Source organism: Carassius gibelio, chromosome B21, assembly GCF_023724105.1.
Source record: "Carassius gibelio isolate Cgi1373 ecotype wild population from Czech Republic chromosome B21, carGib1.2-hapl.c, whole genome shotgun sequence".
NCBI lineage: Eukaryota > Metazoa > Chordata > Actinopteri > Cypriniformes > Cyprinidae > Carassius > Carassius gibelio.
Window position 1 is genome coordinate 19,700,358 of NC_068416.1, and position 22,971 is coordinate 19,723,328.

A 22,971-nucleotide genomic window follows, 5' to 3' on the forward strand; every position below is an offset into this window, starting at 1 on the left:
GCAGAATTTTTTTCAGAAGTTATGTAGTGTATTCTAGCATTCAAACTAACTTCAACAAACTCCGGATTGGGGAACATTAGATAATTTATGTAGCAATTTGGATTAAATTTGATAAAAAAATATATATATATATATTGATTTGGATATACTTAAATAATAATGTAACTACAATTACTCTGTTAATGCAGTAAATTACACAGGGTAGTGTTCAAACTGGTCTTTTTAAACTCTTCCTTTAAATCAACACTGCAACAAATAAGTCATTTGTTTTAGGATATTTTTGATTCACAAAAAAAAAAAAAAATATGATTTGTACTTGCATAGATTAAGTTGTAGCCTATATAAATAACATTTGTAGGATTTACCAAACCAAAAAGAATGTGGTTGTTCAAATGTTCTGCTAAAAAGCTTGGCTGTCACTTTGAGTGTTAACCATAGCAATTGGTGGAGTAAAGTGTGCCCCTTCTTGTTCCTCACCAGGAGAGAAGGAAGCCAGAAGGTGGCTGTGAAAAGTTTGTCTTTACTGCTATTTGGCAGAAAGTCATAAGACAACATGCTCTCACTCTCTTTCCAAACACACTGGGAGACAGAGTCTTGTTGCATTGGTGTTAATCAGAGTTTTCCTGCTCATGTCCATGTGATTTTCTCACAACACGATTTTGTGTTATTTTCCCACATACAGTATAATTCCCACAAATGCTTTGCCATTTTTCTGCTAGTCTTGCATTTCAATTTCTATTTAGAAAACTCAACAAACAGCTATCTTTAGAGTGGAAATCTTTTCTGTAATAGTGTGCATTCACAAAATCTGGCAAAGCTTACAAAACATACCAGGGGAGACACATGGATTAGCCAAATATTCTTGGTTTGCCTGAACACAAAACAACAAGAGGGAAAACCACAGTCATTGTTTCCACAAATTCAGTGTGCATTCTGTTCTTGGTCTCCACTTGACACCAGCAAGCACACTTCTATGAAGGATCAGCAGAACAGGCTCCTTTTAGTAAATCAAAACCATACTCCCCAATGAATGTAGTCTGATTGCTGTACAAATGATTTATGAACCAGTTCTTTTTAGTGAATCAAAACCATACAGAACAATGGCTGTATCCAAATATTCAAGATTATAATATGTAAAATATAAAATATTTATTGCTAAAATTGATAAAAAATCTGAATAAATTAATGATTACTGGAACAATTAAAGGGTTAGTTCACCCAAAAATAGTCCATATGAGAGAAATTGCTCAACCTTAATTTTATAAAGCTATGAGAATTAGGGCTGTGATGGTGGCAGTAGAGAACCCCGGTGACGGTAGTGCACGTGACGTTACGCACTCTATAACAAGCATAATATAAAGTTTAGTATTCAAGTGTAATAACAGTAATAGTTGCAAATTATTTCATTTAGACTAAAAGGGCCAATCCCAATTCTACCCCTTAGCCCTTCCCTTTATCCTACCCCTTCTTTTTGCGCGTTCACGTGAACGGGTAGGGATATCTCGATTCTCTTTTGGTTGGAGGGGTAGGGGAAAGATGCATCACCGCGCCACTCACGGATAATCAAAAATGGGCAAAGAGGAAGGAGCTGGTTGTTGAAGCCATGCCCACAGAGCTCGACGACAGTGGAAGCAGTGCCAATCCGCCTGTCAAAAAAAAAAAAATTCACCTCCCTCACAGTTGTCATGAAGGACAAAATTAGCTATATAGACCAAAATCATTTTTTTAACCAGGCTGTAAACATGTTCTTTTCTGCTTTAAAGTTGGGCATTTTAACATGGGGAGTCTATGGGATTTATTTTGTTTATTTTATTGTTTTGCAGGCTGCCTATTCACTAGAGGTGGGAAGGCACTTAACGATTCGAACCGATTCCGATTCTGGGAGGAACGATCAGATTCCCAAAACGATTCTTAATTAATTATCCTGCCATGCAAAAAATACTCTAAACTTTTTATTTTAACCAAAATTGGAGTTACTATGCTTTTTGTATATAGTTAGAATATCTGTTTGACAGTATTGCCAAATTAAAAATGATTATTAATATTTCTTTTTCAAAACTTTTAATTTATTTAAGTTATTTTCAGGATTAACAAACTTTGAATGAATGGTAAGCCATACAATTGCAATGAACAATCATTAAAGGGGGGGTGAAATGCTCGTTTTCACTCAATATCCTGTTAATCTTGAGTACCTATAGAGTAGTACTGCACCCTTCATAACTCCAAAAAGTCTTTAGTTTTATTATATTTATAAGAGAAAGATAGTCTGTACCGATTTTTCCCGGAAAAACACGAGCGCCTAGAGGCGTGACGTGTGGGCGGAGCTAAAGAATCACGAGCGCGAATAGGCTTTCGCGTTTGGAAGCTGTGACACAGACCCAGAGGCTGAAATTTAACAAGAGCAGCATCAGCAAATGCGTCTGTATGTGGTATGTACTGAAACTGTATATATTTGCTTAGCGGTTTTGGAAAATGACTAAGTTCCACTTTATGTCGTCTTTTTTTTTTTTTTTTTTTTAAGCTGTACATGTGGAAAGTGCAGTTTGATGACAACATCGCATGTTGTTTACTTTATGTGCTAACGCGCCGACAGCTAAGTTCACAATACAGAGATATTTGAAGCAGTTTTACTCACCGCATGCGGTTCCAACACAAGATCATTACATGCATGCAGTGTTAAGGCAGCTTTACTCGCCTTTTTGGTAACTCCATGACTTAACTGACCACAGTATTGCATGCATGTAGTTTATTCACCACAGCGTTGGTAAAAATCTGCCACCATCACAGCCCTAATGAGTATACTTTTTGTGTGCAAAGAAAACAATAATAATGACTTAATTCAACAATTTCTTCTCTTCCATGTTAGTCTTTAGTTCACTGTCACATGTCACTCTCAATGCAGGAGCTATTGTTCTCATTTTTGGGTAAACTAACCCTTTTAATACACTGTGGAAGAACGTTTAAGAGGAATCTTGATCACAAAAAAATAAGACCAGTTTATCTACTCACAATATATTTAAATTTTTTTATATTAGCATATCCTCCATGACACCATTTGAAAAGCTGAGTACTCATATTCATGCAGTGGGGAAAAAAGAGACAATTTCCCCCTGTGTACTAAAAGAGTTTCCACACAACCATCAGTCCTTTTACAGCTACCTGAAATGCCAGCATCACTGTAAACGTCATTTGTGACTTATGCAAACACACTGAGTACAGAGCACAGCAGCTGCTTGGTCTTTTTAATGAATGATTGATGTTTTCCTGGGTGTTTGTCTGAGAACTTTCTGTTTTCTGTCATACCCTGCCTCTTGTTTTATCTGTGACTCACTCGCTCTTCACCCCAAAGGACACTGCTACTGATCTGTAAACCACAGAAAGACATTTCTTCCTGGATGCCTGCTTCAAAACGCCCGAGGACCATCGGGAAACAATTACAATTGTTGTTTACAAGGGGGACATTGACCATGGGAACAGTCCCCTGAGGAGGACGAGGAAACAAGAGATGCAGAAACCTCAGCAGGGGGGCTCGATTCTCTGGCTGAAATAATGCTTTTATTAAAATACTTCCGAACTGCAAATTTTAAAGGATGACAGGGTTAGGCTTGCAATTAGGACACAGTGATGTCTGTGAACACTATCTACTTTTATCATCAAGGCTCGAAGATGTAATAAATGCATGCAAACAACAAAATCAAACATGGCGCACACATGCATGAGTGGGACTGTTCACACCATTATGCAATGAGAGCCTTTCCTATATCTGTGTCTCAGCAGCACCCGCATCTTCACATGTCCACTGAGGCGAGAGACAGCAGTTCAGCACATGCTACGTCCTCCTGCCTCTTTCTTCTCTTACAGCATTATGGTTTTGGGCCACTGGATTTTATTCCTCTCCTTGGCAGTGTCCTTTAAAAATATCATGTGTCTAAGCAGAAAGTCAAACAAAATAAAAAGGCAGGCAAGATCATACGAGATAGCATCTTTTTCTTCGCAAGATAAGTTACATACTGTGACCCTAATGGTAACTTGCATGGCCTGCGAAGAATTTCTTCATGACATGAATGGCCACGCCATTGATTTTATTCTGACTGGCTTGATTCACTGTTTAAGAAGTACAAATGTGCAAATTATCTAAAGCTAAAATGTAAATTGATTCGCAGAGAACTAGTTGCATATTAAAGTAGAAAATCACATAATCAGGTTAAAGATCTACAGAGTACAGACTTTTACTACAATGCCACCTGGTTATATCAAGCTAACTGTTAAAAATAAGCCAGGTGGTTTTCAAACTTATTCACATTGATTTTAAGTCAGTATGAGAACAAAAGAACCTGGAGCTGGACTGTGCTCAGCTGGTGTCTATATATCATCTTCCGCCCTCTGTTATCTCACTCTTGCACAAAGAGAATCTTCCTGGCATTTGAACGGACGGGCCGTGCCAATGCCCTCCAGGTCTGTCTGCTTCACACCAAAGTGCAATTCACCTCATCAGCTCAAAAGCCTTGGGATTTCAAGCCAAGCATGCCACATGACACCGCCTTCCCTCTGTAGACGTTCTGATAGCTGATGTCATTCTGATTCAGTTAAAAGTTTGGAATGCTTATAAAGACAGTCTGACCATGGAAATAGCAGTCTGGTGAGTCACACTCATTGATATCGGTCTCTGGCTGAATCTTTCAGACACCTGCTTATTAGGTAACAGTACTATGTTGTACTTTTGGTCACTTCTGCAGGGCTCAACAATAATAACTGTTCACTAGCCTGGAGCAAGTTAAAGTTTGAGGCTAGTTGAAAGAATAGTCACTGCTGAAAGTTTAGTGTTCATTGATTACATACATTCATTTTAATACCATCAAATATTTGGTCTGCAGATTCTGCAGAATCTTTTTATCTAGCTGATGAGGTTTTGCTGAAATTGTAAAAATGACTTGCATCACATGCCAATGTTTCCAAGCAAAAATTAGTTCATGAACTTATTTAAAGTGCACTAACGTGCAGTTAAGTAAGGTTTTCTTTTCTTTTTTTTGGAAAGAAATTCATACTTTAGCATTGAGGACTCATTAAATTGAAAAACAAAAAGTTACATTTATAAAATAACAATTTCAAATAAATTCTATTTCAAATAAATTATTTTTTTCTCTTGAAATTTCTATGAATCAGAAATCAAAAATTTACACCATTAATTCCGAAAAATTATTAAATAGCACAATTGTAAACATAAACAAGAATAAAAAGAGCACATCAGCATATTAGAATTATTTCTGAAGGATCAAGTGACAAACACTGGAGTAATGACTGGTAAAAATTCTGTTTTGCCATCACAGAAATAAATTACATTTTAATTGTATATTATATATTAAATTGTAATAATAACATTTCACAATATTACTGTTTACTGGACCAGTAGTTTATATTTTACTTGCCCTCTCAACATTTTGCCTGGCCCTCTACAAAATAAGGGATTTTTGCTGCTTAAGAGTTATGCTGCTAAAAATAACATCATGCAGGAAAAACCTATGTAAACTGCAGAAACTCTCTTAGACCAGCAGCAAGGTTTATGATTTTTTCCATATTGCTGTACATGGAAATTAATAAGAAAAGAGAAATCATTAATTTTCCCTCTTTTCCCTATACTCGATTACAGCACTTCACAAGAGATGGATCACATGAGCTCAATTTGCCTTCACGCCACTGAAACAATCACAGAAATTGAACAATTTCTTCCTTATAAACTCCCAAGTCAAATAATCATGGTATTAATACAGTACCATAAAAATTAATGCAAATATGTATGACAATTTACACTCATTCACTGGGTCTTTGTCCTGCTTGGGAGATTCCCAAAGCAGCATGTGACAGGAGTGAAGTTCCTCGGCTCCTCTCCTGCATAAAGAAACAAACTCGGACATGCACATGACATGTATCTTGACCTCATGATCATAAACAAGCTGGTCAAATGAATTACCCCTCAAATTCTCATATATGAGTCTCACTGGACTGAACTAACCAATCACAGTAACCAGTCGCCACGGTGTCTGACCGATACAGACGGATCCTGAAACAAATGGACAATAGCTTGGGACGGGAAGCACAGAAGCTGACAGAGGAGGGATTTAATGGAAGAACAACAAAATATAAAAGGAGAAAAAACTGTTGACTGATCAAGCGAGCAGAGTAGAAGAAAAACACAAAACGCCCACTCGTTATCACTGTAAGAAGAGTGTGTCTGGCCAAAAGCTTTGATTTGTAATTATTCAGCCATGCTGCACATTGCTACCCAGTGTATCAGCTTGACAATGATGTCATCAGTGACGTCACGTCTCATTTAGTCTTACAACAGCAACCAGTTGTGTTATATAATGCCATTCATTTTTGGCTACATTTGATATTTGTTAGGAACCTCTTCACCTGTGATAAGAAAAACAGCAACAACAACATCATCATGACTTACCCAAATCTCCATGGTAACTGTTATCATGGGAAGCACGACTGGAGGCAACAGAGTCTCCATCATGGGGCCAGATTTGTCCTGTTTTCCTTACACCCACAATGGTGGCCTCAGACACTACGACATGTTGCTGCCGGTGTCGTTTCTGCGTCTGCGGTGTAGGGGGACTGCTGCTGTCAAACGAGTGCTGGGAATTCTGGGAGTTCTGAGAAGGTGAGCGACTCTTCTCTCGGAGTGGGCGGCGGTAGGCTGTCGTAGGGCTGGGCGACACGTGACTGGACTGTCCCGAGGAGAAGTCTTCCTCGCTGGACGTCAGGTTCTCATTGGAGCTGCAGTCTGGGGTGTATCCGCCTCCACCGCCTCCCACATCCTCGAAACTTCCAGGGGAGTACGACCTCCTGGGCCAGGTGAGAAGATGGTCGTCACTTCCTCCATGGTCTCTCATAGTGACCCTACCGTCGCCAACTTCTCCTGACATCATCCCTCCGACGTAAACACTAGTGTATGGCTGGAAATCTGATGGCTGCCATGGTGGCGGTGGTGGTTTGGCCCCATTTGGTCTGTAGCGAGGACTGGGTTCGCCGTCTTCATACTCGGCGTCGTATCCGCAGGTGCTTTCAGTAGAGCGCCCCCTATAGACAGGCCTGGGGCGTAGATCACCTGCGACTGTAGCAAGGTTGCCTGGAAGTGAATGAAGTGACCTTTTGCGCTCCATCTGCATGGCTTGGTTCCCAAGAGAACTAATTTTGTCTGAGACCTCACGGTCATTGACTTTTACCAGGCCCCTGTCATGATGGAACTCAACATTGGTGTAGAATGGTTTCTCTTGGCCTGATTTTCCATCACTGGCTGACTGTGAGTTGGCCCGTTTGATTCTCTCAAAGTTCGAACGCAAGGCAGCCACCCCGAGCCCCATGCCCGGCTTGTCTTTGGGGGACGGATCTGAGGGTAACTCCTTGTCAGGAGGTGGATGGGGTCTGCGAGGGGAAACTCCACCCCTCTGTGTGGATGGCGAGAGCCCGTCGGTCTCACTGACCGGCCCTGCCTGGTGCGCCTCAAATGATGACTGTAGCTCCAATCCATCACCATGGGAGGCTGACTTCCTGGCCGGGGGTGGTCGTGGTTTCACTCTGGACTCCCCCACAGGCTGAAACCTGCTGCGCTCTGGCTGTCCCTGTTCCTGTGCATGGAGATACTGAGAATCGGCTGCAACAGCTTGGGGGTCTCCTTCGGTCATGTGAGGTGGCTTCCTGAAACCCCATCTCTGCCGGTCGTAGCTCTTTCGCTCCTTGGCCAACAGCGTTTGAAGGTAGATCATCCGAAAGCGTTCTTTGTTCACCTCCATTTCCAAGCGTCTTATGGACGCTTTGCACTTCTCCAGTTCTTGTTCGATTCCCCCAACAGACCTCAACTCCATCTTCGGAGGCTCGGACTCTGGAAACTGTGCTTTCCAGGCTTCAATGAAACCCACAGGCTCCACCATTGTGTTTGCTCAGGCTATTTGAAAATACCAAATTGGTAAGAAACACACGGTCAAGTATGTTCAACTAAGTGGAATTTAGCTGAAGAAGAGGAAAATTGAGGAAAGTATGAAAAGTCGGCAGTGCCCGTTCATAATAAAGAATATTTCTTCGATAACACTTAATACAAACGTTTACAAAACACTTCGTTCATGATTTCCCTGGAATTGTCACTAGAAGTCTCAGTCTTTCGGTACCAAAATTGTCGTCGTTGGGCTCGAGTTGTTCAACGACAGAACGACCGTTATTGAGCTTGTCGCGCGGAAACAATAAAGGCACGCGCAGTCTCATCTCGCGTACCATTCCGACGAGACCACTTGCAGAATATCACGCGCACAAATCTCGGTCCCCAGCACAATGACAGCATTTGTTCTCCAGAGCGCAAGAGATGAACAAAATACTCCTTAGAAAGCTTTTCAAATTAAACTGGTCGCCATAAACAATTTATACGGTCCGGTCGTGTCTGTGGCGATCTATTCCAGTTGTCTTGCGTTCATAATATGATTTCTTTTTTATCACCATTATCCCCACAGCCCTTTGTGCTTACGTCTCTGTAGACTGGAAATTATAATAAATAACTAAAAAATCACTCTCCTTGATCGGTCGTTTAGTTCCCGTTAAAGAAATTCTCTAAAGACGCTCACGATTATCCCATTTTGTCGCTGATGAATAGACTGTGCAGATTTGGCGTGTCTGCTGTACGTAATGCATCTGTCTGTATGAAAAGGCACTAGACACCACTGCTGCTGCTGCAGGAAGGGGCGGGACTAAGAGACATGATTGACAGCTCTCCCAGCATGGGTTCGATTTAAAGCGACAGGCTGCTTCACCGCATAGGTCAGGGAGTTTTTAATAATCGTGGTGTGGTTTAAATATCAAACTTTTTATTACGGGAATGAAGTCTGTTTTGATTAAACTGAGTCGCGTTTACATGCTCGTTCAGCCTTTTTAACTTTGAGAGAAGGAGCACCCAGAACATTGTTAAATAAATATGTTTGTAATATCCTTTGTAATGCTTTTGTTTTCAATTGCTTTTCTTTAGATATAGATAACGAACAATCTAACATTGTGTACAATAACATAATTTGCAAATATAAAACCTTTCGTATCTTTACTTTTGGATAGCTAATAATAGGCACTGTAAAATGAAGGCTACATTCTGCGTGGCCTATTTTATGCTATCGTCAATTTAACTGATTTTGGTCACTGGTTGCATAAAAGATGCAGCTGTGTTTATATGTGTAATAAGATGATGTCATTGTAATTGGACCGTACTTTAGCGCCATACATTGTCTCTGTCGCCTTCAAGTGTTCAATCTTAGACACGACAGCTCAATCAGGACATCTTTAAGCTTATATAACTTCAACAAAACGTACATTGTTTTTGATGGAAATTTCATGATTGAACTCATGACTTAATTTATTATTTTAGGTACAATGACAAGAACCACTTATTGTCCGGTTTTGAGTTTTTTTTTTCTACTGACCAACTTCACTGATTCAGGTAACCGACTGAATAAAAGAAAATCCTACTCCTTCATTTTATGTATATTTAAATTTATTAAATGGCTTTTCCTAACAGACATACATAGAGAGGCACAACGCATAAACGTCAGCATTGGTAAAATCAACTGCAGTTTTTATTTGTAAAATGACGTGTTTAATCATATCATACCATTTAGCAGCAATGTACACAGCAAGTTGCTATATAAATATAGATCAAATTATTTGCTAATTACAACTGAAGGCATGCATTATACTATATAATACATGTATATAAAACTATGACAATTTACACAGAAAAACAAATGCAGCAAACTCTCCATTAGGCAATGTAGACATTGTCATGCAGGGTAGAAAGTTATGCTGCTGATGCTGCTTGCCTCCATATACACTCATTTCTCTGTCATTTATTACGTTTTACTAGTGAATAGTTTGTATTACTGAGTCCACTCTAACATGTGATATGGCAGTGCAATGGTGGCTATTTTCTCTGAACTGCACATTCAACATGCAAGTTCTGATGTTCAGCTAAATGAAGCCACTCAAAATGGACATGCACAACACAGAAGCCTGAGGTTTCCCAACACAGAAGCCTGAGGTTTCCCAACACAAGCAGAAGCAATAATTGCCAATAAAAACCAATTACGAAATATGATTTTTTTTTAATGTTTTAGAATTAAATGGAAATGCTCAAGTGCTCTATTAAATAAATATTAAGCATATTAGCAAGTATGACAGAGGAAAATAACTATATGAGTAATTAATACAAAAGGCAACATTTCCCTATTTAAAAAAAAAAAACTGCAACACTTTTCTAATGGCAATAGTGTTTTCATTTGAGTCATTTGTGCCAACATCGAAGTTCAATTCCTGAGCAAGTCAGACCACAGTGTACGGACCATTCTAATAAAAACTAACGGTGTATTCATTTCATTCAAGAGACAAGATTTAAATTATATGGGGTAAAGAAAACAATCACACAAGTAATTTGACCAAGTCTTTACAATATATTATATATTTCTTAAAAACAGCATATATTGCAGTTGAATATAACAGTGGAATGTATTCAAGCTGATTTGGCAATGTGTTAAATGCAGCTAAACAGCTACAGTAGTCGTAGTGGAAATTCAACAGGTTTACATGTTAGCAGGGTTGGTCCATTGTCAGAAAACTTGAGGCTTCAGGACATTGTTGTGACATGGTGAAAAGGAGCAGAGAAATGAGTGGCAGCAATGTCAACGGCACTCGCTTAAATTTAAATCCACTGAAGGCTAAGGGAATGTTTATGATTGTTAGAAAAAATAACTGAAATTCCACACCAAGGGCACAGTCAGGGACATGCATCCATTTTAGCAAGCAAGAACTAGTGTTATGCAATGGACAACTAAATGCCAGAAAGCTCGATTTCATTTAAAAAAAATTGTTGTACCGTTTAGATATATGTGCTGCATGTGTACAAATATACAGGCCACCACCAGACTGGCTGGTGAGGGCCAAACAGGAAACCCTTTTCAAGGAAGCACCTCCCAGATGTCCATCTTGTGCTTAGCTATGCAACTAAATCTCTGTACATTAATTTCATTTATTCAAGTATATTTGCTCCTAAAACTTGCCGCGTTGCATCACGGGAACAGACCAGCTAAAAAAAATGAAAACACGCATTTTAATTCAAATGGTTCATGAGTGTATTTTCCTAAAAATAGAGAAAAAAAATGTAGCATGAAACATTTTGGTTTTGCATTGTAGAAATCATGTTTTGAATGCAACACCTAAACTTAAACCTGCTGGTTACATTTTCTACTCCTTTGTCTCTGGCCTTACCCACTAAACGGTAACCTCTTTTGTTCACCCACGCCTCCCCAAAACAAAACCCCTAAATTAAGTTAATGCAAGTTCAATCAATTATAAAATACAGTGGAAAAAAAAATATAAAAAAACAACTTAAAATATATTAGTTAGGGTCAAAATTGCAGATTGAGTTCTGTTTATATTCAAATAGAGGCAGACCAAATGCATTAATGTGTACAAGCGGTGTAAAGCTAAATCGGGGGGGAAGCAACCAGAGAGAGTCTTATCTGACAGTCCTGAGGTAGCTGTACTCTGCCTAGTGCAGAAAAACTGGCTTTACTAATCAAAAGTGTCATGTAATAGTGGAAACACAATGTATACCCATAAAAATGGATGTTATTACACAGAGGGAAAGGCATACAGGTACAAATCATAAGTGAAAAACCACACAAAATGCATGCAAAATACAGAACATGCAGCTTTCATCCAGCACTCTTTCCCATGCTGCTTTGAAACACCATGCTAGTCCATTGAGCGATGTTCACGCCGAAGACACCAAGGTAAACATTAGTAAACAGTTCTGTCTTGTTCTCGCTCTCTTTCTGCCCTACCCACTCGGCTCTCTGTTAGCAAACTGAACCAATAACAACAAATGAAAAACTGCATAAAATAGTGTTAAATGTCTTTACACAAGCACTTTTTTCTCTTATTCAGCCATTTATAAACATCATTTGGGGCCAAACCAAATTGGATATCATCATTGATATGGTTTGAAATAAGACATTAAACAAATTATTAAAAATGCAATAAAAAAAACTTAAAAAAAAAAAAAAAAAAAAAAAAAAATTCACTAATACTTGAAGACTTCAGATCTGCATGGTCTCCTCAATCATCAGTGGACATGTTTAAAAAAAAAAAAAAGTTATATTTCTATATCATGGTTATTTTTGAGTTAATCCTGTCCTTCTCGTACACATTCTCTGTTGCGGAGGCACACTTTAAACGTACAACCACACACACAGACACACGTACACACCATCTATACACATCTGTGCTCATTTCAGTCAAGACCAGAACATTTCGGCCAAGTTAGTATCAGTGCTGTAGAGCCACAGCACAAGGGGGAGTGAGAGAGCCACGAAAGGCCAGGAAATGCCCTCTGTGCAGGTGCTGAGTGAGCAGGCCTTGCTCTTGGGACCGTCCAGGTCTTTGGGCTTGTCCAGGTAGTTTCTGGCCACAAACTTAAGCACTTCGTCCAGCAAGATGACAGGCAGGGATATCTTCAACACCATAAGCCACTGGATCAAGTTCAGTGGGGTGATCTGGAAGATCATCTGTAGAGAAAAAAATGTAGAGTCATTTAAACTACTACATAGCGTAAATAATAAATGGACGATTTACTAAACTCAGAACAGTTTGATCACAAAACAATATAAATACATAAATTATGATACTGAGCATCTTATTGATGAAAACTGATCTTACCGGCAGGGGCTCCACATAAAGGATAAGGAAGTGGAGGGACATGGAGAGACAGATGGCTCCAAGCAGCCACACATTCTCCCAGGGGGGCATGAGCAGCAGAGATTGGTTCTCAGAAACACTATGACAGGGCATCAACAAGATAACATTGTAAATATTGAGTCTCACATTCAACCACTTATGCAGTTAACACCTGGTATTAAAATCCATTTCAGCTTATAGCTGAATACAAGTGTAAATAGGGTTTAAATGTATTGTCCCTCATCAAAAAAAAAAAAAAAAAGAGAGAAGCATTTGTAACAATGTCTTTTGGCACTTTTTTTTCCTTTTTACAAAACTGTCTTTAATATTAGCTCTAATTTATCCTTTATTAAATTATTTGATACACACGTTTCTGATAACAGAATACTTTGCAATTGTGCCATTTAAAAAAGCATTTTCTGTAAAGCTGTTTTAAGACGATGTGTTATGAAAAGCGCTATACAAATAACTTGAAACTAAATTTAATAAAATGCTTTATCAAAATTGTTAATGCAAAAAAAGATGCAAGTAATTTATGCAGTCACAAAATCGAACTTTTAAAATCTGACCACATATGCTTACAAAGTTACTTCCAAGTGAATACAGCATCTTCTCATTCTTTGTGAACTGATAAATCTTAATAGCAGATAAATAGTAAATTGACTGTTTGCAAAAAGCTTGTTTGACAAACGATCTGACCAATCATAACGCCGAATCCGCCATCTTGCCCGACAAACAAATCAGACAGGAGAGTAGACTAACATAAGTGGACTTAAAACTTAAACTGTGTTTATTGACGTCTTTCCATGGTTTAAATAAAATGCGTTATGATGTTCATTCATGTTTATTCCGTGCTTCAGTTCACGCGTGCTGCTAGAGCGGAGGCACTACAAGCGATCTGGCACAACACATTTAAGAGCCACAAACTATGTTTTTGTTTGAATAAAAAAAAAAGAAAAAAAAAGGCCTACTTTATACAGACTGAGAGTTTGTTTCATACACGTAACCTGCTCTGTCTTGTCTGTCCACATGTTTTCAGTTACCTCTTTGCTCTGCGATGTATTTTTTTACTGAGCAAGAACATGAGAGAGGCATGGCTTGTCGGACATTGAAACAAAAGGAGGGCTGGTTTTTGCGATGCGTCAAATGGGGCATTTTCAGGGATAAGCTGTTTCTGTATTGCAGCACACTTCCGATACTGACCTGTTGAGGGCATTGCACATCTCAATGGTGACTAGTACAGACAGCGCCATGGTCATGGGATAGGGAGACTCGAACACTTCACACTTCAGACCCTCAAACTCAGGGTTGTCTGGTGCACACTGAAGGAAGTGACTCTGTGGGGATAAAAAAAAAAATGACAGAGGTATATTTAAACATAAGAATGCATTTGTTTGAGAAACAAAATTGTATTGAAATTGTAAGGGGCTGTTTCTAACCAGTTGATAGATGGTGACTCTGGGCCCATCTTCAGCAGCAATGAACCACCACGTAGCAGCACCTACAGTAGCAGCACCCACATAACCTATAGGGTGACATGGAGAACAAGGTGTCAAATCTCACTTTCTTTAGCCAAAAAATAAGTAAAAACTATAGTAAAAATCAATAAATATGATGCACTCACAGCCAATGATCAGGTATCTGAAGAAGAGCCATCCAGAGATGAGGGGTTCTCTGGCATTGCGAGGGGGTTTGCTCATGATGTCCAGGTCGGGTGGGTTGAAGCCCAGTGCAGTCGCAGGCAGACCGTCGGTCACCAGATTCACCCACAGAAGCTGAACTGGAATCAGAGCCTCGGGGAAGCCCAGAGCTGCCGTTAAGAAAATACTGCCAGAGAGAAAACACAATGTGAGTAAGTTATGTGCTTAGATAACAACTGGAACAATGTCAAAAAGACCTTGGCAGCGATCATAGTTTGCTCAAGGAATAAATTTCACTGTCCTGCCTTTTATATAGTACCACTTTTAAGATGGAGACTAAATTGCACATTTAGGCTGAATCATAAACCTTGATTAGACAATTTAATGAAGAACATAATATCAAACATTTTGTATAATAACCAATCTGGCATGTGGTTGTATGCGCTGTCCTTTTTAACTTTCTATTCAATTTCTTGAGCATAAAATGAGCATTAGGGGTGTCCATGGTTAACCGGTTAACCGATTAACCGTTAAAAATTGCGTAACCGAGTGAAACATTTTGCTCGGTTAAGTGACGTCAATGGCGTGCATTGAATTTAGTTGTAATACATTTTTGCACCACCAGAGACCGCCAGAGCGCTCCCAGACATTTGTAATGTCCACAAGAAGAAGTCATTTTTCTAATATGAAGCGGGCAAAAAAAAGTACAGCGTTGGAGCACTTTAAAATTGAGAGTGACGGGGCAAAATGCAAGTATTGCAATACAGTGCTTAGATATACTTCAAGTACAACCTCGTTGTTGTAATCTCAACAGCCAACACCCGGGCATCATTAGGCCGGTCAGGACTCACTGGATGCGTGGCGATGAGCGAAAGCATCTCAGCTGCGTGGCGTGTCTGTTTTTAATTCGGCTCCCATGTTAAAAGGTTAGAGCTTGCCGACTGCCTGCGTGAGACGCGCGGCTCGACGCGTGCATGCTAGAAATAGAACTGACGCCTTGTTGGAAGCGTTTCCAGGCAAAATATAATAGGAAAATATGTTTATATGTCATTTTGTACACAAATACATATTAATTCATGACATTTTGATATTTGAAAGTCTATAGGTTGACATAAATTCAGATATAAATGTAATAAAAAAAAATAATTATCGATTTTCAAATATTGTACCTGTCAAACATATCATAGTCATAGCCTTAGCGAGGCGGCCGCGGAGCCTGCTTGTTACCTTCGCCTAAACACGGAAAGTTACATAACCATTACTAGAGCCTGTTCCTTTATAACATAGCCAAAGGTGGGTGTATATTTGCTTTATACATTTTAGGCTTATTCTCAAATACAGATTGTGTTAGTGGGCGGGATTATTAGGTAGTTTTAATAGGACAATTTGACCGGAGAATTAAAATTTTGTCGGACATTTCTTTTTTTAATTTTTTTTGGCGCACACTATGGTTAACCGATTATTAACCGCTAAGGGCCTCGGTTAACGGTTAATGAAAAACTTGAAAACGTGCAGCCCTAATGAGCATATTAGAATGATTTCAGAAAGACTGAAGACCGGAGTATTAATGGCTGCCGAAAATTCACATACATTTTAAAATATTAATATAGAAACAGTCGTGCAATATTTGAATGTCACAACATTATAGTTGGACTGTATTTAAAATAAAATAAGTACAGCCTCTGTGTTCTCCACTCAAAATCATCTATTAACAGGGGTGCACATAAGTGGTTTGCAGGTCTGCAAAAAAAAGGAATATATAAATATGTTCTGACAGCGCATTTGCGTACCGACTTGGTTGACAGCTGTTAATACACAATTACCATTTTAGATCACAAACTGTACTATATAAGTTTTATTTTCAACCTGAAAGCACAAATCTAGGCTACGCCATGTCGTTTTCAAAGCACAATGCAAAACTGTGACATTCATCCACAGACGCTCTTTAATCAGCAGCAATGCTAAATCCGGAAGCGCGTATAGTTACTTGCCAGCAACCTGCCAAAATAATAGCCTGCTGATTATGATGAAAACGCTTTTATTTATTTTTAAACGCTTGGAGAATACGTAAAGCCATTCTTCTTATAGAGGCAAACAAAGAAAGTAGTAGTAAATATTACCATTTTATTTTTAAGTTTACTATAAAATAAATGTATTTGTATTTAATACTAGGACCTTTTATTTTTAATAATAATAATAAAATCACAAACTATTATTTAGTTTATTTACTATTATTTTATTTTTTTTACTAAAAGCGCAATAATATTATAACAATTATTAATTACTTTTTTATAGTTATATTTAACTGGTCACGCTATATGCAGTTTGAGGACCAAACCAAATCTCCAGGTTCTATTATGAGAACCAGGCTGAAAAAATGATGTGCACCCCTGTCTATTAAAGTCTTCCCTCAAGTCTGTAAATAGATCAGATCAAGTGTACGTGAAATCGATTGAAAGAGCAATTTTAAATGAAAGGCGTAAGTAAGTTTGGAGTAATGTGCCACTGAAAATACAGAATGCATTCCTGAAATGTTAACAAATGGTTAAGATCCTTACCAGACCACCTCGCCGACATTTGAGGAGATGAGGTAGCGGATGAATTGTTTCATATTGTTGTAAATGGCTCGACCCTCTTCCACAGCAGCAACAATGGTGGCAAAGTTATCGTCAGCAAGGACCATCTCAGAGGCAGTCTTAGCCACGGCTGTGCCCGAGCCCATAGCAATTCCAATTTCAGCTTTTTTCAGAGCAGGTGCATCATTCACACCATCTCCAGTCTGTGGGAATGAACACAGCATGGCAGGTCAGCTGAGAGAGAATGATTCCAACAGAAGAAATCCTAATGTAGAATCATATTTTTATATAAATATACACTACTCTTGAAAAGTTTGGAGTCCTCTTTTCTTTTATCAAATAAATGCAGCTTTGTTGAGTGTACAAGTTTTTTTAAAAGCATCCCAAAAAATCTTACCAAACCAAAGTTTTTGAAAAGTCATATATATATATAAAACCATTCTATGAGTACGTGTTATGATTTCACTGGATTCTGTTTACCATGGCAGTGATCTCATCGTAGGACTGCAGAAACTCCACAATCTTGGATTTGTGAGATGGCTCGACACGGGCAAAGCAACGGGCCGAGACCACCGCCTCGCGCTGGGTGGCAGCGGACAGGTCGTCAAACTCTCGGCCAGTGTAGGCCATTTGTGACACATCGTCGTGCTCTCCAAAGATTCCAATGCGTCTGCAGATGGCGACGGCTGTGCCCTTGTTGTCGCCTGTGATCATGATGACTCGGATGCCCGCTTGACGACAAAGTTTGATGGAAGCTGCCACCTCAGCTCTGGGAGGATCCAGCATACCCACACATCCCACAAAGGTCAGGTCCGTCTAAAGGAAAAGAAGCAATTATGATAAGACTATTAATGAATAAAAATGAATAATTAATTATGTATATGCTATAGCAGAGATACCCTTCTCACCTCGTACTCAATGAATTTGTTTGAGTCCTCCAGCACCATGCTCTCTTTACTCATTGGGTTGTCTCTGGTGGCTAGAGCCAGACAGCGCAGTGTGTCACGTCCTGTGCCGTACTCACGGATCACCGACATGATCTTCTCTTTAATGCCTGCGGTCAGTGCAACCTTATTCCCACCTACACGAATGTGCGTGCATCTGTCAATCACTCCCTCTGGAGCACCCTGCACCCAGAAATAATGAGTTTAAGAAAGTTGCAGGCACTTTGTTGCACCACAATACATTTCAGACATAAAGCATTCCTGTGTGGAACAGATCAAGTGTTAAAAATGTGATGTTACCTTAACGAACATCTTGCCAATGGAGGAGCGAGCTTTGTTGGGAGTGCAATAGACCGACATGGACTTCCTGTCTCGGGAGAATTCCAGAGTGAATTCCTTCTTCATCAGTTGCTTGATGACCTGAGATCAAGATCAACGAAATACTCTGATATTAAAGCTGCCTTGTCAAAATAAACATGGCTTCCACAACCAGACACCCCACTAGGGTTTGGGAATGTCTAACTTACCGAGTTGCAAGCGTTCGCCCTCTCAACCTTGGAAAGGCCCTTCAGTTGTGTGTCGAATACATTCATTTTCTCCACCAGGCAAGTGAGGGCCGTCTCTGTGGCTTCACCCACCTTCTCGTACACACCTTTGGCCTGACATAGAAAGAAATTCTTTAGAAATGTTTCAAAAATGCTGTTTGATAATGTAAGCACTAGGGATACACAGCTATTAATATTGATTCTATTAAAATCATATATTAATCTTTAAATTATACAAAAAGATTCAGTAACACTTTAGTATAGGGAACAATTTTCACTATTAACTAGATGCTTATTATAAGTATTAGAAGTAAATTGCCATTTATTAGTGCTTATAAAACAGATATTAGTAGGCAGAAAAGGTAATATCAGCCGATAAAGATTACATATGATAAATTAATTTGTAACAAATATATTAGAAAATAAATCACATATTTTTATTTTTAAAAACAAGGGACTTAAAGAGGCTTCTATAAAACTAAATACTACATACTAAAAAATAAATAAATAAAAAAACTGGAAAATATAAAAAGACAATTAAATTAATTTTAAAGTAACTTCATGAAGTCACATTCATCTGCTAGAACAAACTGTTCTAGACATTAATTCCTACCTTCTGTGTGTGAACAGGTGTTTAACATCATAGCTGTTACTACATTACTACATCGTTTATCTCAGCACAACAGGGGTGCTGCATTTACCAGAACATGTTAATTACAAACCTCATTGTAATCCAGAGACGAGTCATTGCACAGAGCACAGATGGTGGCTATTTCAACCAGAGCTTCATACTGGGAGCATCGGACTGGTTTACCCTCATGAAACCTGGAGCGAAAAAAAAGGAGGAGGATGATCAATAGAGGCGGCTAATGCACTTTGAGTTACCAGTGTGCATGTGGGCCAGTAAAACTCACACTTGTCCTTCAGGGGCATATGTGGAGCCGGTAATGGTGAACTCTTTGAGAGAGCAGCTGTTTGCATTTGCCTGATCAACAATGAACATCTGTAAACAATAACAACAAAAACACATTAAAATCAAACAAAATCTCTACCAGCAGGTGGCAGAACAATCCGCAACAGAACATGTCTGATGTTTGAGAACATCCCTCCTCCACCTGACCTGGACACACCAGCGCTAATACAGATGTAAACACTTGACACTAACTTATGAGTGAACCTGAGTTCAGAGGAGCTTTAAAACCCCACCAAAATCCTGAAACATAAGCAAATGAGTATTGAGGATATTTTTAAGCACTGAGGACAATCAGATCCCCCGGATTTGTCAAGAAAGGGAAGAGAATAAAAGATGAGAGCGAGTGGGATGGTAAAGTGGAACAGTGTTCCTGTTCTAGTGCTAAAACTCAGCGGACAACATTCGAAAGATGGAGACAGACGTGTGTGTGTGGGAGAGAGGAGGAGACAGGCATTAATCTCAAAGGCGCTGGGCACTGCTGAGAATGAAGGCATGATTAACAGAAAAAAAGAAACCTTTCTAAGCTAACAGTTAGTGAGAAACAGGAAAATGAGAAAGTAAATTAAATCCAAACTAGGTGCTTGGGTGGCAAATCTCTCAAATCCATATCAGGCGAACGTTTGGCGGCTCAATAAGATGCAAGTTCACTAGTATTGTGCGTGTCTGTAGCGGAAACAGTGCAGGATGATTTACACGTTTAATACAAGTAAAAGTTTAATACTTGGGGTCAGGGTTAACAAGATTGCATTCCTTCTGTTGAAACGTTGCTAATTTTAGATGCACGCTTCCCATATAGTATTATTTTAGACAGTCGAGGCAAATGGGACATTTAGGGTAAAGATTATTTTGGTTCAGCCACATCCCCAGCATTCACAGGAATCATCTCTATTGAGAATAAAAACTAGTCTGGTACGAATTTCAACATTTATAAGGCAGAAAAAACTGATTGAAATCAGCAGCGCCACACATTCGGCTTGTATGCATGTACAGTACAGCCCACAGCGAAGGAGCTGCTGTGGATCACAGACAGATCTCACACACTAGGTCAGTTATGCAACACTACCGCAAGTAAGTGACTACTGCATACTGATCAGCTCTCACAGGAAAGGTGGAAAAGAACGGAGAGAGAAGAACAGATGAGGGGGAAGACAAAAGTTGAGAGGAGAAAAGTACAGGATGAGGGGGAGAGAATAAAATAAATCTTGGAAAGGAATCCTGTCAAACAGGAAAACAACATAAAAGAGAATCAAAAAGCCAACTGGGGTGGTCCAACAAAAGGTCATGAGGAACGCAAAGATAAAACCAAATTATTAATCATGCCAATATCAAAGCTGCAGTTTAATAGTTTTCCCACGGCTTTAAATTATGAAAGTGTCTTTTTTTTTTAATGAGTATTCGAGCCAATTTTCTGAAGTAATATTGCTCTCGGTTCTTGGCTGAACCCCAGCCCGCAAATTTCTAAACAATAACAGACTCACTGTTGCCAAGGATTGAAATTATGGCCTAAACGCAATTTGTAATAGCCGGGGGTTGTAAGTGATTATTTTTCTCTTTGATGAGCCCTGAAACTGGAACATCCCCAGCATTCTTACCCTGCAAACGGACATCTGGTTGGTGGTCAGTGTGCCGGTTTTGTCCGAGCAGATGACCGAGGTGCAGCCGAGGGTCTCCACCGAGGGCAGAGAGCGTACGATGGCATTCTTCTTGGCCATGCGACGGGTGCCCAGAGCCAGACAGGTGGTGATGACGGCGGGCAGGCCTTCAGGGATGGCAGCCACGGCCAGTGCGACAGCGATCTTAAAGTAGTACACAGCCCCGCGGATCCACGAGCCGCCGTGAACGGGATCGTTGAAGTGTCCGATGTTGATCATCCAAACGGCGATGCAGATGAGAGAGATGACCTTGGAGAGCTGCTGGCCGAACTCATCCAGTTTCTGCTGCAGCGGCGTGCGCTCCTGCTCTGTGGCTGCCATCTCATCACGGATTTTGCCGATTTCGGTGTTCACGCCCGTGGCAACCACTACACCCACTGCTTTGCCTGCAGCAATGTTGGTACCCTGTAAGAATGAAGTCAAAGGGGTGTTTTAGAGCTACAAATTATGATCATACCGAATATAAACAACCTAACATGTCCTTTAAGTTTACTAGTGACTTTCCTAAACCATGCAGATAAAGATGCACAAATCACACAATATTCAAGATTTTAAATTAAATTGGAATCTACCAGTATTGGATATTTCACCGTGAATGCTTGTTTGGGTAACACTTCAGAATAGGTAACACCTATTAATTGCTTGTAAGCATGCATATTACTAGAATATTAGCCATGTATTAGTGCTAATTAATAACATATTAAAGCCTTATTCTACATCCCTAATCTTACCCAACACCTAAACCTAACAACTACCTTACTATTAATAAGCAGCAAATTAAGGATTTATTGAGAGAAATGTATTAGTTAATAGTAACAACTGTTACCTATTCTAAAGTGTTACCCTTGTTTGCTTTATATTTATATGTAGATTACCTTTGCCATCATTTATACTTTTTCTTTAAAACATTAATAACTTAATAACAGTGTTTAAATGTAACTTTTACATTTGTATCCAAATGTTTTGATGCCTGTAGCATTAGTTTTGAACAGTTTTCGTTTTTATTTTAGACAACAGAGTACATGTTTTAATTTTGGTCATTATGAGCTGTAACAAAAATAAACATTGGCTCACCACTTTCAACCTAATTTTTTAAATCCGGAATACAAATTTCTTACATCTGGACAAAGCACCACAAATAATAAGCGGACAGCAGTCATCATCAGAGGTGTGACTTACAGAGAAGAGCATGTTCTTCTTGTCCTGGTTCACAGCACGAGGGTCAGGGACAGGGTCTGTGTGCTTGATTACTGACACAGATTCTCCTGTGAAGATACAGATGACAAGATGGTAAAATCAAAATTCCACTACTACTATATAGCAGTTAGCGATAGCAGTTCATCAGGCAGGAGGCCAAATTTAATCCTTGACGGGCGTGTGTGTAATTGCTTAAACAGTTCAGTACTGGTCAGGATGGCAAAGAATCCCAACAAAAAACAGCCATGGATGGGGCATCTAAAAGATGTGGAGAAGTCAAACGGACCATTACCAATTAAGGCAGTGAAGCAAGACCTGACTCCTCCAAGAACACTTGCTTACTGTCTTTCCCCCTTACTGGACTGCAGAAACTGTGCACAGCTGACCTCCCTTTAAAATAAGCAGCACTGAACCTTCTCAGAAAAAAAAAAAAAGACAAACCTTATTTTTCCACCTCAAATCAACTACTGAACTGACTTTATAAGGTGGGTTACTGTGGCAATGTTTCGCGCACCACTGTTCAATTGAACATCGGTGCTCCTCAATTTGCTGAAACTTTATTTAACCTTTTAAGTTTTGCGATTAGATAAAAAGATGCTGTGGAATATATATATATATAAGTATTATAAAGGCTGCTAAAATAAAATCTGGGTAGAAAAATACTTTCTTTAAAGTCACA

General features: G+C 39.3%; 2 protein-coding genes across 2 annotated transcripts in view; both read right to left on the reverse strand.

Moving 5' to 3' along the window:
- The window catches only part of bcr (BCR activator of RhoGEF and GTPase), a 65,569-nt gene extending 56,860 nt beyond the window's left edge, over window positions 1-8,709 (reverse strand). The window contains exon 1 of the mRNA XM_052588522.1: window positions 6,455-8,709. Coding sequence (XP_052444482.1) covers window positions 6,455-7,934 — 1,480 coding nt within the window. The 5' untranslated portion in view covers window positions 7,935-8,709. The remainder of the gene's footprint in view (window positions 1-6,454) is intronic.
- Window positions 8,710-10,461: 1,752 nt separating this feature from the next.
- Window positions 10,462-22,971, reverse strand: part of atp2a2b (ATPase sarcoplasmic/endoplasmic reticulum Ca2+ transporting 2b) — a 29,034-nt gene continuing 16,524 nt past the window's right edge. Inside the window, exons 7-20 of the mRNA XM_052587866.1 lie at window positions 22,275-22,360; window positions 21,036-21,500; window positions 19,385-19,473; window positions 19,193-19,295; window positions 18,453-18,584; window positions 18,226-18,345; window positions 17,890-18,108; window positions 17,462-17,797; window positions 16,964-17,184; window positions 14,390-14,592; window positions 14,205-14,290; window positions 13,969-14,102; window positions 12,748-12,865; window positions 10,462-12,596 (exon numbers count right to left, since the gene is read on the reverse strand). Of these exons, the coding sequence (XP_052443826.1) occupies window positions 12,327-12,596; window positions 12,748-12,865; window positions 13,969-14,102; window positions 14,205-14,290; window positions 14,390-14,592; window positions 16,964-17,184; window positions 17,462-17,797; window positions 17,890-18,108; window positions 18,226-18,345; window positions 18,453-18,584; window positions 19,193-19,295; window positions 19,385-19,473; window positions 21,036-21,500; window positions 22,275-22,360 (2,582 nt within the window). The 3' untranslated portion in view covers window positions 10,462-12,326. The remainder of the gene's footprint in view (window positions 12,597-12,747; window positions 12,866-13,968; window positions 14,103-14,204; window positions 14,291-14,389; window positions 14,593-16,963; window positions 17,185-17,461; window positions 17,798-17,889; window positions 18,109-18,225; window positions 18,346-18,452; window positions 18,585-19,192; window positions 19,296-19,384; window positions 19,474-21,035; window positions 21,501-22,274; window positions 22,361-22,971) is intronic.